The 12,558-nt window shown below is 37.1% G+C and overlaps 1 protein-coding gene across 3 annotated transcripts in view; it reads left to right on the top strand.

Moving 5' to 3' along the window:
• Positions 1–12,558, top strand: part of Rabl3 (RAB, member of RAS oncogene family like 3) — a 54,341-nt gene that overhangs the window by 773 nt on the left and 41,010 nt on the right. For all 3 annotated transcript variants that reach the window (XM_004835638.3, XM_013075158.3, XM_087209255.1), the window contains exon 2: positions 9,502–9,593. In XM_004835638.3, the coding sequence (XP_004835695.1) occupies positions 9,502–9,593 (92 nt within the window). The remainder of the gene's footprint in view (positions 1–9,501; positions 9,594–12,558) is intronic.

Below are 12,558 nucleotides of genomic sequence, written 5' to 3'. Positions count from 1 at the left end.
CATTTAATCAAAAACCTATTATGTGCTACATTGTAGGGGAAAGAGAGATTAAGATAAGGACCACTTTGTGAAGCAGCTGAAACTTAATATTGAGACTAATTTAATGTTAAATTCTTTCAGCACCTTGGACGTTTGCGAACTACAATTGAAGTTTCTCTTTCCCCTTTGCCTCATTGCTTTTTTCTTTCCCACCACAACTTCCCATCCAGTTCTCCTTTAGAACCGGAATAAGTGCTAACCATGCATGCATTTAAGAGTTTTCTGGAGTTGACCTTTGAATTTGTGCTGTCAGCAGAGATACTGTGCCAGCTGGTTGGAGGTAAAGAGAACATATCCCAAAAGAGTTTAAAACTTAGCCTTAAAGAAAGTATATAAAATTGAAGTGGGGAGAGGGAAGTTAAGGACTTCTCACGTTGCTAAAGATTATTTGCATTACAAAGTATCTTACAGAAAGCGTTACTTAATATTCTCCTAAAAGTTGCATTATGAAATTCTATGAGCAAAATCCCAAATTATATTACCCTCACTTCTTCCACTGTGTAGCATGAAGTGGTGCTGAAATCAATTTAATAAAATCACTCAGTTTTATGAAGAGTAATGGTGACTTAAAGGGGCTTGGCAAGTGTAGCACCAAGTACAATTTAAAAAGAGCTAGCACAGTTCTTCATGATATGTAGAATAGATGTTCCTTTTGATTCCCTTTTCTATTGTATCTCACAACCATGATACATACTGTGGGAACTAGTTGATTTATTATATGTTTCACAAGGACTGTATTAGGTGCTAGGGTTATAACTAGAATCAAGCCAGGCAAGGTGGCACAAGCCTATAATCCCAATACTCTGGGAGCTGAAGCAAGAGGATTACAAGTTCGAATTCAGCCTGTCTCAAAGTAAAAGTAAAGGGCTAGAGTGATGTAACTCAGTGCAAAAGCCCTGTGTTCAATCCCTAAGACTAAAATGCAAAAAAACCCCAAAAAACAAAAACCACCATAGAATCAATATATGACATTAACTAGTAGAATTGGAAGCTGGCAGCTACACTAAATGAGGGAAAAGCATTCAGGCAATTAGTAAACCTCCCCCCCAATTATGCTTTAGTTGTAAAATAAGACACAGATATGCCCACCAGAAAAGTGATTGATCTTATCACACATTCACTATTAGGCTATATGTACAAAGTCAATTATAGTTTTCTTACCAATTTCTTTTTTTTTTTTTTTGGTACCGGGGATCGAACTCGGGTCCTTGCGCTTGTGCAGCAGGCAGCAAAACCACTGAGCTAAATCCCCGGCCCCTTACCAATTTCTTTTTAACAGTGATTTTCTGTCTGACAGGTTAAAATACACCTTTTACGCTTTGTCTGCCTTTATATTTAAATTACAAAGTTTGTTTTTGAAGAAAGGCTTATTTCCCTTGTGAAATTTTGAAGCTTTCACAAATATATAAAGGAATAATGAGATTTAAAGGTTTGTTTTGTATCCTAGAGAGATATTTGATAATTTGGTGAAGAATTTGGAAAGTCTAACATATATGTACTGATTTGTCTTTGTTCTTTCAGATATTAGGGATGAGCTTAACATTACCAGCAGCTGTATTGGAGCTGACATTTATTTGATTATGTTGGGACTTTTCCCCCAAAGTATATTCAAGTATATTCTTTTCATTTAATTTAGTTAAAAAGTTAAAAACATAGAATCAGAACTTCGCAAAATTCTTAAAGAAATGAACAGTTACCCACTATTTCCTGGCACTTCAACTGTTCCATCCAATATTGGCTAAAAGTTATCTCCCAAAACAATTCATGAAGATCTATACAGTATTACTTCATAAAGATATTTACCCAGTCAAAATTAAACTGTGGTTAGACCGTGGTATCAGGCTGATAACTAAATGCTGAGATGTGCCTCTAACATAAACCTTTATGCAAACACAAAGGTCACTACACCCTACAGATTATAGACATCAGATGCAATGCAGTAAGTACAAAAACAGATCTTAAGTTTGAGTCCTTAAATGTCTGTATTTAAACAATAAGAATAAAAGGGAAATTTAAGAAAAATGTTAGATTCAATTATATAAGATGGTTAATTAATGTCTTTAATGTATAAAAAGTCACATAAATTGTTAACACTGAAACCCAAGAGATAAATAGGCAGAGTACATGAACAGAAAATTCATAAGAGGAAAGACAGTTTATTTGCAAAGATTATTATAATGTATAAGTTTACCAGAAAGTCAAGAAATACAGAGTAAAGAAAGATGTCACTTTTTTTTCCTTAACAAATCAGCAAAGAAAAAAAACACACACACAAAAAAAACTAAATGGTATTTTTGAAATACAAGTTTCCATGCAGCTTCATGTGTATGACTGGTGACAGTATAACCAGATGAACATTGTTTGTCACTATCAAGAACTTTAATTTTTTTCTTTTACATATTAATTTACTTCTGGTAAGATATACTAAGGGAATAATTTTAAATAATTTTTTTAACAAATGAAAGCTTTCCTTAGGTTAGTAAAGATTTCAAAATAGCCTAAATACGTAATAATAGGAGACTGGTGTACTTTCTGAAGCACTAAGGAGATATTTAAGATGTTTATGAAAATTATATATTAACATGTAAACTGTTAGTCACTAAACAAATACAAATTAAGGCTCCTGTTTCTGAATATAAAAAAAGATAAGTAAAACCCAGCCTAAACCCTCCAGGAAGTTAAACAGAATAAATAAAAGGTATAAACAGACAAGAGTATTAGTGTTTAAAGTGCTCTGTAGGCAAATGTACAGAGTACAGTGGAGGACCAGTGGATGGTGTTCTTACTTTTACTTCTTCTTTTTTTTTTTTATTAAATTCTTTTATTGGTACATTGTAGGTATACAACACAATTACATTTCTCATTGGGAATTGTACCTTTACATAATGCATCTTGGTTCTTATTTTTTCCCCATTCCTAGCCCTCCCTTCACGCCCTCCACCCTTCCCTATTTACAAAGACTTTTTTTCCATTTTTTCCATTTCTCATCATTTTTCCTTTCCCTTTCCTTTCCCCTCCCCCTCCCACTACCCCTACCCCTACCCCTTTGGACCTTTTCTTCCTATTTTACATTATCGATTATTCATTCTAATCATTGGTACATTTTAGGTATACAATATAATGACATTCATCATTGGAAATTTGCACCTTTACATAGTCTCTCTTGGTTCTTATTTTTCAACCTTGCCCAGCCCTCCCTTCAAACCCTCCAGTCCTCCCTATTTACAAAGATTTTGTTCCTAGTTTTCCATTTTCTCATATTAATCCCATTCCCTTCTATCCTTTCCCCTAGCCCTCCCACTTCCTTCCCCTTTGCACCTTTTCTTCCTATTTCACATTACCTATTGTACATTTCGTCCTTATTTACACTTTCAGTTTCTCACACCAGAGAAACTATTCGGTATTCATACATGTGTGTCCTATTTATTTCACTTAATAGTATCACCTCAATGTGCATCCACTTAGCTATAAATGTCTTTAATTTCTCATTTTTTATGGCTCAGTAGTACTCCATTTTATAAAAAACCCACATTTTCTTTATCCAGTCTCCAGTTGATGGGCATTTGGGCTGTTTCCAAGTTTTAGCCATTACAAACTGTGCTGCTTTGAACATGGGCGCACATATATCACTGTGGTATGATTCTTTTAATTCTTTGGGGAAGATCCCCAGCAGTGGAATAGCAGGGTCAAATGGGACTTCCAGTCCTAGTTCTTTGAGGTATCTCCATGCTGATTTCCACAGTGCTTGCACCAGTCTACACTCCCACCAGCAGTGGAGCAGGGTTCCTCTTTCCCCACAGCCCTGCCAGCATTTGTTATTGGTTGATTTCATGATAGCAGCCATCCTTTCTGGAGTGAAGTGGAATCTCAGCGTTGTTTTCATTTGCATCTCTTGAATGACCAGTGATGTTGAGCATTTTTTCATGTATTTATTTGCTATTTCTACTTCTTTGTGTGAGAAATGTCTGTTCATTTCAGATGCCCATTTTTGGATTGGGTCTTTAAATTTGGGAGGTCTGATCTTTTTAAGTTCTTTATAGATTCGAGATAGTAGACCTTTGTCTGAGGAAGAGCAGGTGAAGATTTTTTCCCACATTGTGGATTGTCTCTTCACATTGCTGGTGGTTTCTCTTGCTGTGCAGAAGCCTTTCAATAAGAAGAGATCCCACTTGTTGATTGTTTGTGCTAGTTCACGGGCAACTGAGGTTTTGTTTATAAAATCTTTTCCTACACCAATGTCTTCAAGAGTTCTACCTAACCTCTGTTTCAACTGGTTCAGAGTTTCTATTTTAATATTTAGATCTTTAATCCATTTTGATTTTAGTTTAGTGCATGGTGAGAGATATAGGTCTAGTTTTAATCTTTGGCAAGTTGAAGCCCAACTTTTCCAGCACCATTTATTAAAGAGGCTATCTTTCCTCCAGTGAGGGTGTTTGGCTCCTTTATCGAAGATGGGATGGCTGAGTGTGTCTGGCGTTGTTTCTGCATCTTCTAATCTGTTCCACTGGTCCTCAAGTCTGTTTCTTTGCCAGTACCATGCTGTTTTTATCACAGTAGCGTTGTAGTAGAGTTGCAGGTTGGGGATTGTGATACCCCCTGCCATGTCTCTGTTACCTAGAATTGCTTTTGCTATTCTGGGTCTCTTCTTGTTCCAAATGAATTTGTGGATTGTTTTCTCAAGGTCTATGAAGTATGCTGCTGGGATGTCAATTGGAATTGTGTTAAAACTATATAGCAGTTTTGGAAGTATGGCCATTTTCACTGTATTACTCCTTCCTACCCAGGAGCAGGGGATGTGTGTCCATTTTCTGATATCATCTTCAATCTCTCTTTTCAGAGTGCCATAGTTTTCAGACAAGAGGTCTTTCATTTCCTTCATTGGGTTGATTCCTAGGTATTTCAGTTTTTGGATGCTATTATGAAAGGAATTATTTGCCCTATTTTTCTCTCAGTGAGCCTGTTATTCATGTAGAGGAAAGCTATTGATTTTTCTGTGTTGACCTTGTAATCAGCTAGGTGATTGAATTTGGTTATTAAGTCTAGAAGACTTTTGGTGGAATTCTTGGGGTCTTCTATATAGAGTATCATGTCATCTACAAATAGAATTCAGCAGTGAAGCCATCAGGGCCCAGGCTTTTCTTAGTTGATAAGGTTTTAATTACATTTTCAATTTCATTGGTTGATATTAGGTTGTTCAGAGTTTTTAGGTCTTCTTCGTTCGACTTTGGTAATTCATATGTATCTAGGAATCTGTCCATTTCTTCTGTGTTGTCCATCTTATTGGCATATAGGTTCTGGAAGTAGGCATTGATGATCCTCTAGATTTCTGCTGGGTCTGTTGTACTTTCACCCTTTTCATTCCTAATTGCATGGATTTGGGCCTTTTCTTTCCTTTTTCTGATAAGGTTGGCTAAGGGTTTGTCAATTTTGTTGATTCTTTCAAAGAACCAACTCTTGGCTTCATTGATTTTTTTGTATCATTCTCTTAGTCTCCATTGCATTGATTTCTCCTCTGATCTTTATAATTTCCTCCCTTGTATGAGCTTTGGATTTGTCCTGCTCTTCTTTTTCTAGAAGCTTGAGGTTCAGCATCAGATTGTTTAATTGGGCTCGTTCTGTTTTCCTAATATGCGTATTCACTGCTATGAATTTCCCTCGTAAGACAGCTTTCATTGTGTCCCATAGATTCCAATATGTTGTATTGTCATTGTCATTTAATTGAAGGAACTATCTGATTTCTTCTTTAATTTCCCCTGTGACCCATTGGTTATTCAGAAGTGTATTGTTCAATTTCCACGTGTTTATGAAATTTTTCCAGTTTCTTTTGCTATGGATCTCCAGTTTCATCACACTATGGTCTGATAATGTACAGGGGATAACTTCAGTTCCTTTGCACTTACTTAAACATGTTCTATGTGTGAGTATGTGGTCTATTTTTGAGAATGACCCATGTGCAGCTGAGAAGAATGTGTATTCTGATTTTGTGGGGTGGAAGACTCTGTAAACATCTGTTAAGTTCATTTGTTCAAGAGTTCGATTGAGTTCTAGTATTTCATTACTTATTTTTTGTCTAGTTGATGTATCTATTTGTGACAGTGGGGTGTTGAGGTCCCCCACTACAATTGTATTAGTGCATATATGACTTTTCATGTCCGTTAGTATTTGTTTTATATAGTTGGGTGCCCTAGTGTTTGGTGCATAGATATTTATGATTGTCATCTCTTCCTCTTGGATTCTTCCCTTTACAAGGATGTTGTGTCCTTCTTAATCTCTCTTAATCAGTGTTGGTTTGAAATCTACTTGACTTGCCAAGAGGATAGCTACTCCTGCTTTTTTTCGGGTTCCTGTCACATGGAGTATTGTTTTCCACCCTTTAACTTTCAGTCTATGAGTTTCCTTTTGAATTAAATGTGTTTCTTCTATGCAGCATATTGTTGGATTTTGCTTCTTGACCCATTCTGCCAGTCTATTTCTTTTGATTGGTGAATTGAGACCATTAACATTGATGGTTATAACTGATGTGTATTGACTTGTCATTGCCATGACTTTTTCTTTTTGTTGGGTTCTCCCCCTTTACATTTAATTTCTTGTCATGCCAGATGGGTCCATTCTGCTTTGCTTCCTGGGGTTGTGATCCTCAATGTCTCTTCCTAGAATATTGTGTAAAATTCTTTGGAGTGCTGGTTTGGTATTCATGAAGTTCCTAAGGTGCTCTTTGTCATGAAAGTATCTTATTTCTCCATCAATTTTGAAAGATAGTTTTGCAGGGTACATCAATCTAGGTTGGAGGTTGTTTTCTTTTAGGGCTTGGAATATGTCACTCCAAGCTCTTCTTGCCTTGATGGTTTGTGTTGAGAAGTCTGCTGTGATTCTGATGGGCTTTCCTTTGCATGTGATTTGTTTCTTTTCTCTGACTGCTTGGAGAACTTCGTTCTTCTGTTGTGTTTCTGAAATCTTAACAATTATATGGCTATGTGTAGATTTTTTTTGATCAAGGCTATTTGGAGTCCTATATGCCTCACTAATCTGTATGTGAAGCTCTTTTCCCGTGCTTGGGAAATTTTCTGCCATTACTTCTGTGAAGAGATTTTTTATGTCATCTCCACTCTCTTCTGTTTGTTCATTGAGCCCAATCAGTCTTATGTTATTTTTCTTTGCATCATCTAGCAGCTGCTGGATTGATTTCTCATGTTCCCTTATAATTTTGAAGCAATTTTTCTTTTCCTGGTCACTAATTCCAATCTTATCTTCTATATCTGAAATTCTGTCCTCACATTGGCTCATTCTGCTGTGTAGACTTTCAATGGAGTTTTTCATGTCCTGGAAATCTATTTGCATCTGTTTTATGGATTCCATTTGTTTCTTATGTTGAGATTCCATCATGTTCCTGAGCTCCTCTCTAGATTTCTTAATCATGTCTTGCACTAGGGGCACAATTTCTCCTGTTATCTGAGAAATTATTTCTGATTTTATTTTTTCCAGATCCCCTTTTGTTGCCAGTTCAGTGGGTCCAGGTGGTTGAGTATCAGAGTGTTCCATCTCATTTCCCTTTGGGTTTGCTGTAGGTGATCTGGAAGTCTGGTTTTGAGACTTATTTACATGTTTTCTCATTTCGACTGGGGCGGGGGGCTGTTAGTGCCTGCATGGATTACCTCCTCTGAGCTGGGTGAGATGGGACAGAGGCCGGGAGTAGCGGTAGGGATGGTGGCCCAAAAGCCCTTTCCTGTGGGCTGGGAGCAGCGGGAGGGATGGTGTCCGGGAAGCCCCTTCCTCTGGACCAGGAGCAGTGGGATGGCAGCTCAGAAGCCCCTCCCTCTGGGCCAGGAGCGGTGGGAGGGATGGTGGTTCGGAAGCCCCTTCCTCTGGGCCAGGAGCAGCAGGACAGAAGGTGGCCCAAAAGCCCTTTCCTCTGGGCTGGGAGCAGCAGGAGGGATGGTGACCGGGAAGCCCCTTCCTTTGTACCAGGAGCAGTGGGATGGTGGCTCAGAAGGCCCTACCTCTGGACCAGGAGCAGCAGGATTCAGTACCTTGGTCTGGTGGTCCGGTGTCCTCTGTGTCTTTGTAGTGTGGAACCTGTTTGCTGCCTGTCTGTAGCAGGGTGATTTGACGTCTTCCGCGTGACTTGGGACCTCGGTAGGGCATGCACAGACCTGCCTGTCTGCAGTGGGCTGATTCTGTGTGTTCCCTGTGACTCGGGACCTCGGTAAGGCGTGCGCAGACCTGCCTGTCTGCAGCGGAGTCTCTTACTTTTACTTTTGTGGAGTCAGAAAATACTTTAGAATCTTGAATTGACAGGCCTGTGTGGGAGGGGAGATGGGCTGAGGATGGGTATTACATTACAGATAGCGTAAACTGTGTGAATAGGGCTGTTGTTGTTGTTATTGTTTTTAAGCATACCATATATGTAGTCATAATAACCATGTGCTTACAGAAGAACCCTTCTTAAATAATTAAATAATCCTACGTATGGACAGTAATGGTATTCCAGTAATTTTTTTCTAGTACTTTCTAGGTTGTCTGTAAACATAAGTTTTTATAATATAAATAAGTGTGACAGTTTTACATATAATAATGCATACAGAGATTAGTGAAATTTTTGATGCAGCTAGTGATATCATAAAGATTCCCCAACTGTGCTTATTGTAATGGAATCCCAAACTGATATTGAATGAGTGAGTGACTACACACCTGCATATACAGGGAGAACTCATTGCTTTTCCTCTTGATACAGACCTCCAAGTACATCCCTCAGCATTAATAATTAGATTGTCCTGAGCCCAAGCGTTCTGAAAGGAGATAAAGTGTTGCCTCAAAGTAAAAGGCCATCATGTAGAAAAGAGTAGAATTGATCTTTTTATCCAAAGGCCAAGTGGTTAGTTGCTCTTTTAAAAATCACTAAATGGGAGAAGTGGAGTGTCTGAATATGGTGAGTCCTATCACAGACAGCATTGAAGCACACATTCTAACAGTGCTGTAGGAGGAATGCCTGTGTGGATATGCAGGATGCAAGAATTGCCACATGGGTTAAGATTCTATGGTTACAAAATACACTAAATAGATTAAATCATTGAAAAGGAAAGAGATTAGTTAATATAAAATTACCCTATGCCGGTGTTTCTCCAAACAAGGCTCCTGGACTGGTAGCATCAGTATCACCAGAGGACACTGTAAAAGTACAAAATCTTAGATCCCATAACAGATCTGCTAAGTCAAAAAGTCCAGGACAGGATTCAGCATTCCCTATTTTAACAGGTCCTCTGATTCTTGATGCTAAATTTGAGAGAATCACTGCTCTTAACCATCTTCCCTTTATTCAGAGAAGCTTATATTGTTGGTATGGTGTGAGCAAGCCTTTAGACAACCATGCTTTAAATATTATTCCTACATAGTCTCAGTCTTGTGTTCACCATAATAAATTTCAGTGTTTCTTTTACATGATTTGAATTCTTGTCTCTTTTACAGGTGTTGGGAAATCTTCACTAGTCCATCTTTTATGTCAGAATCAAGTGCTGGGAAATCCATCGTGGACTGTAGGCTGTTCAGTGGATGTCAGAGTATGTGTCTTATATGTTTTAGTTTTTCAGTAGTCATATTAAAGATCATTGCTTCAAACTACATGATCAAATTACAGTACTGTAGTCAAGATTAAGTAATAATAACTAGCATTCATTAAGCTCCTACTATATGACAGGTACAAATGGTTTACACATTTTAGCCTAGTTAATCTTTTTTAAACTGTGATATACAGGTGCAGAAGCTAAGGCACATTCACTCAACTTGTGAAAAGTAGAGTCAAGAGTTAAACCTATTTAATCTGATTCCATAGACTTTAGTCACTGTGCTATATACAGTATCAGATTACTTAGCATGCTCTTTAAATATTCCTGCCTAAGCCTGTTCCACTAAGACTGCCAACTTCTGGCCAGAAATGTAGTGTAAATAAAGAAACTTCTGGAACCTTATTTCTGACTCATCTGTTCCATCTCCCATTTAGGTAGTGGGTGCAGTTTCCATTGAATCAGATATCTTCACAGATATTGTTTGTCTTTGCTACTCCCAGCTAGTTCTGATCAAGCCTCTCATCTGCTGGCACACCTCTCACCTTTTATTTAAGAAATAAATAGGAAAAGAATGGTCATTAGATTGACAGTTGTTTTCCTTCCGTTCTTTGAAGCTATTGTTTCATAGGCTCTAACTTATATTGCTGTTGATTAGAAATTTTCTGTCCAACTATTTCTTTTAAAGTAATGTATTCTCTAGGTGCTTCCAAAATTTTGGTTTTTTTATCTTTAATGTCCTGCAGTTATACTAATCTATGTCTAGGTACAGATTACTTATTCCAAAATTATCATGCTTCTCACATCTTCATTTTTAAAAAATTTGTAGCCATTACCTGTCTCCTCTCATTTCCTTTTGAATTTCTATTAGATGTTCACCCTCTTTTATCTTTTAATTGTACTCACATGCTTTGTATTCATTATTTCTCCTTGCTGCATTCTGGATGATGTACTCCTGTCATCCCTCTAGTTAACTAAGAATCTCTTCAGTGATAGCTAATCTGCTTTTTACTATATCCACTCTCTTTCAAGTAACTATAATTTTTAATTTCTAAGTTTTTTAAATGTTAAAATATATTTTGAAATGTACTCATCTTTCATTATCATTTACATTTTGAAATGTACTCATTATTTATACTTTTTATTGTAATCATTTTCAGCATATCTATTTTACTTTTTCCCTATCATTTTATTTTTTTCCTATCATTTTATTTTTATTAGTACCTGTTTGTGATATATAATGTTTATAGTCTTTGGGTGGAGTTGATACATGTACATGATACATATTCCTTTTCATACCCTTTTCCTCCCAACCCTCCCCTTTCTTCATCTCTTGATTCCCTTCCCATTTGAGAAAGATCTATCTTCCTGCTTCCTATTATCCATCTTTTATTTTGTTCTTTATTTGTAGTTTAGGCTTTTCATATAAGAGAAGCCATGTGATATTAAGCATGTGTGTCTGATTGATTTCACTTAACATTATGGTCTCAAGGTGCATCCATTTTCCTACAAACGACTCAAATTTATCCTTCCTTATGGCAGAGCAGTACTCCATTGTGTAAAGTACACATTTTATTTATCCATTCATCTGTTGATGGACATATAGATTTAGCTGTTATGAATTGTGCTGCTATAAACGTATATATATGTATCTTTGTAATATGATGTCTTTAACTCTTTGGGGAAGATACATAGAAGGGGAATACCTGTGTCAAATGGAATTTCTAGTTTTAGTTTTCTAATGAATCTTCATAGTGGTTGTACTAGTTTACATTCCCACCAACAATGCTTCACCAGCATTTGTTGTTATTTGATTTCTTGATAAAGCCATTCTTTCTGGGATAAGATGGAATCTTAGGGTTGTTTTGCTTTACATTCCTCTAATACCAGCAATGTTGAACAAAAGTAATCCAGGGTAACAAGAGCAATGCCAGAGGTATCACAATCCCAGACTTTAAGCAGATTTATTTTATAGTTTCTTTCAAAAGAAATATTTTTGAGAATATAGAGGTATATTCTACTTGTTGTTTATGTTGCTGTACTTTATGAAAATGTTTCTCATTGTAATTTTTCAAAAATGTTTACATCTTCTGCAGGATTATTTTTTCTTTCCTGTGGAAGTACTTCTATATCCCTAAATTCTTCAATGTTATGAAAGTAGCCCTGTACAGTACCTTTTCATTTCTATTGCTGCCAGGACCCTAGGAATTATGAGATTTTTGTAATTTTTCAGTTCAGAGTTTCCGTGCCATCTACCTACCACCCTCACCTAAGGACCCTGACAAAAAGTTTTTTCTGCTTCCTTGAACCTGTGGACAGTTTCTCCAAATGTTTCTTTAGCTGACTGGGTAATTCCTCAAGGATCCAGATTTCAAGAAGAGAATTGAAGTCTACTCTTATCACCCACACATACTCTTCCTTAAAAGTTGGAAAATAGGTCTGCTATTCCTGGATGGGCAGTAAAACTGCAGGCACCAGCCTCTGTGAAGCTATATCTGAATATGTGTCAGTTCCCACTTCTCCCTTCTCCAATTTTAAGCATTTTCTTCATTTCTAGTATTCAGGGATGTCCTTTTCTTTCCCTTTATTTTCTCTTGAACTAGTTTGTCTCTCCTCACCTCCCCTTAACCCTCCCCTCCCCTCTCTTCCTTTCCCCTCCTTCTCTTCCTCCTCTGTGTGAGTGTTTGTGTGTGTGTGTGTGTGTGTGTGTGTGTATTTATAGCATTTCTATAAGTTTGAAGTGGGAAGAAGCCTGTCTGTGTTATTTCAGCCTACCGTGTTCCCAAATTTTTAGATATGGAAGAAATGCTGTAGATAATGAATTCAATGGAAACTTTATTTAGGCGTGGGAAACACAAAAGCATATTCTCAACAAAATTCCCTTTAGATTTTTCTAGCTCCCTTTCTGTGAAAAAACATAGCATATTGTAAAGAAATGTAGATTTAAACCCTCATTTCCTAG

The sequence above is a fragment of the Heterocephalus glaber genome, unplaced genomic scaffold (genome assembly GCF_053883595.1).
Source record: "Heterocephalus glaber isolate CG9 unplaced genomic scaffold, H.glaber_assembly_v1.0 deba00000122, whole genome shotgun sequence".
In the NCBI taxonomy this organism is placed as follows: Eukaryota; Metazoa; Chordata; class Mammalia; order Rodentia; family Bathyergidae; genus Heterocephalus; species Heterocephalus glaber.
Note: the sequence above shows the minus strand (reverse complement) of the source record. Positions and strands in the feature narration are given on the sequence as shown.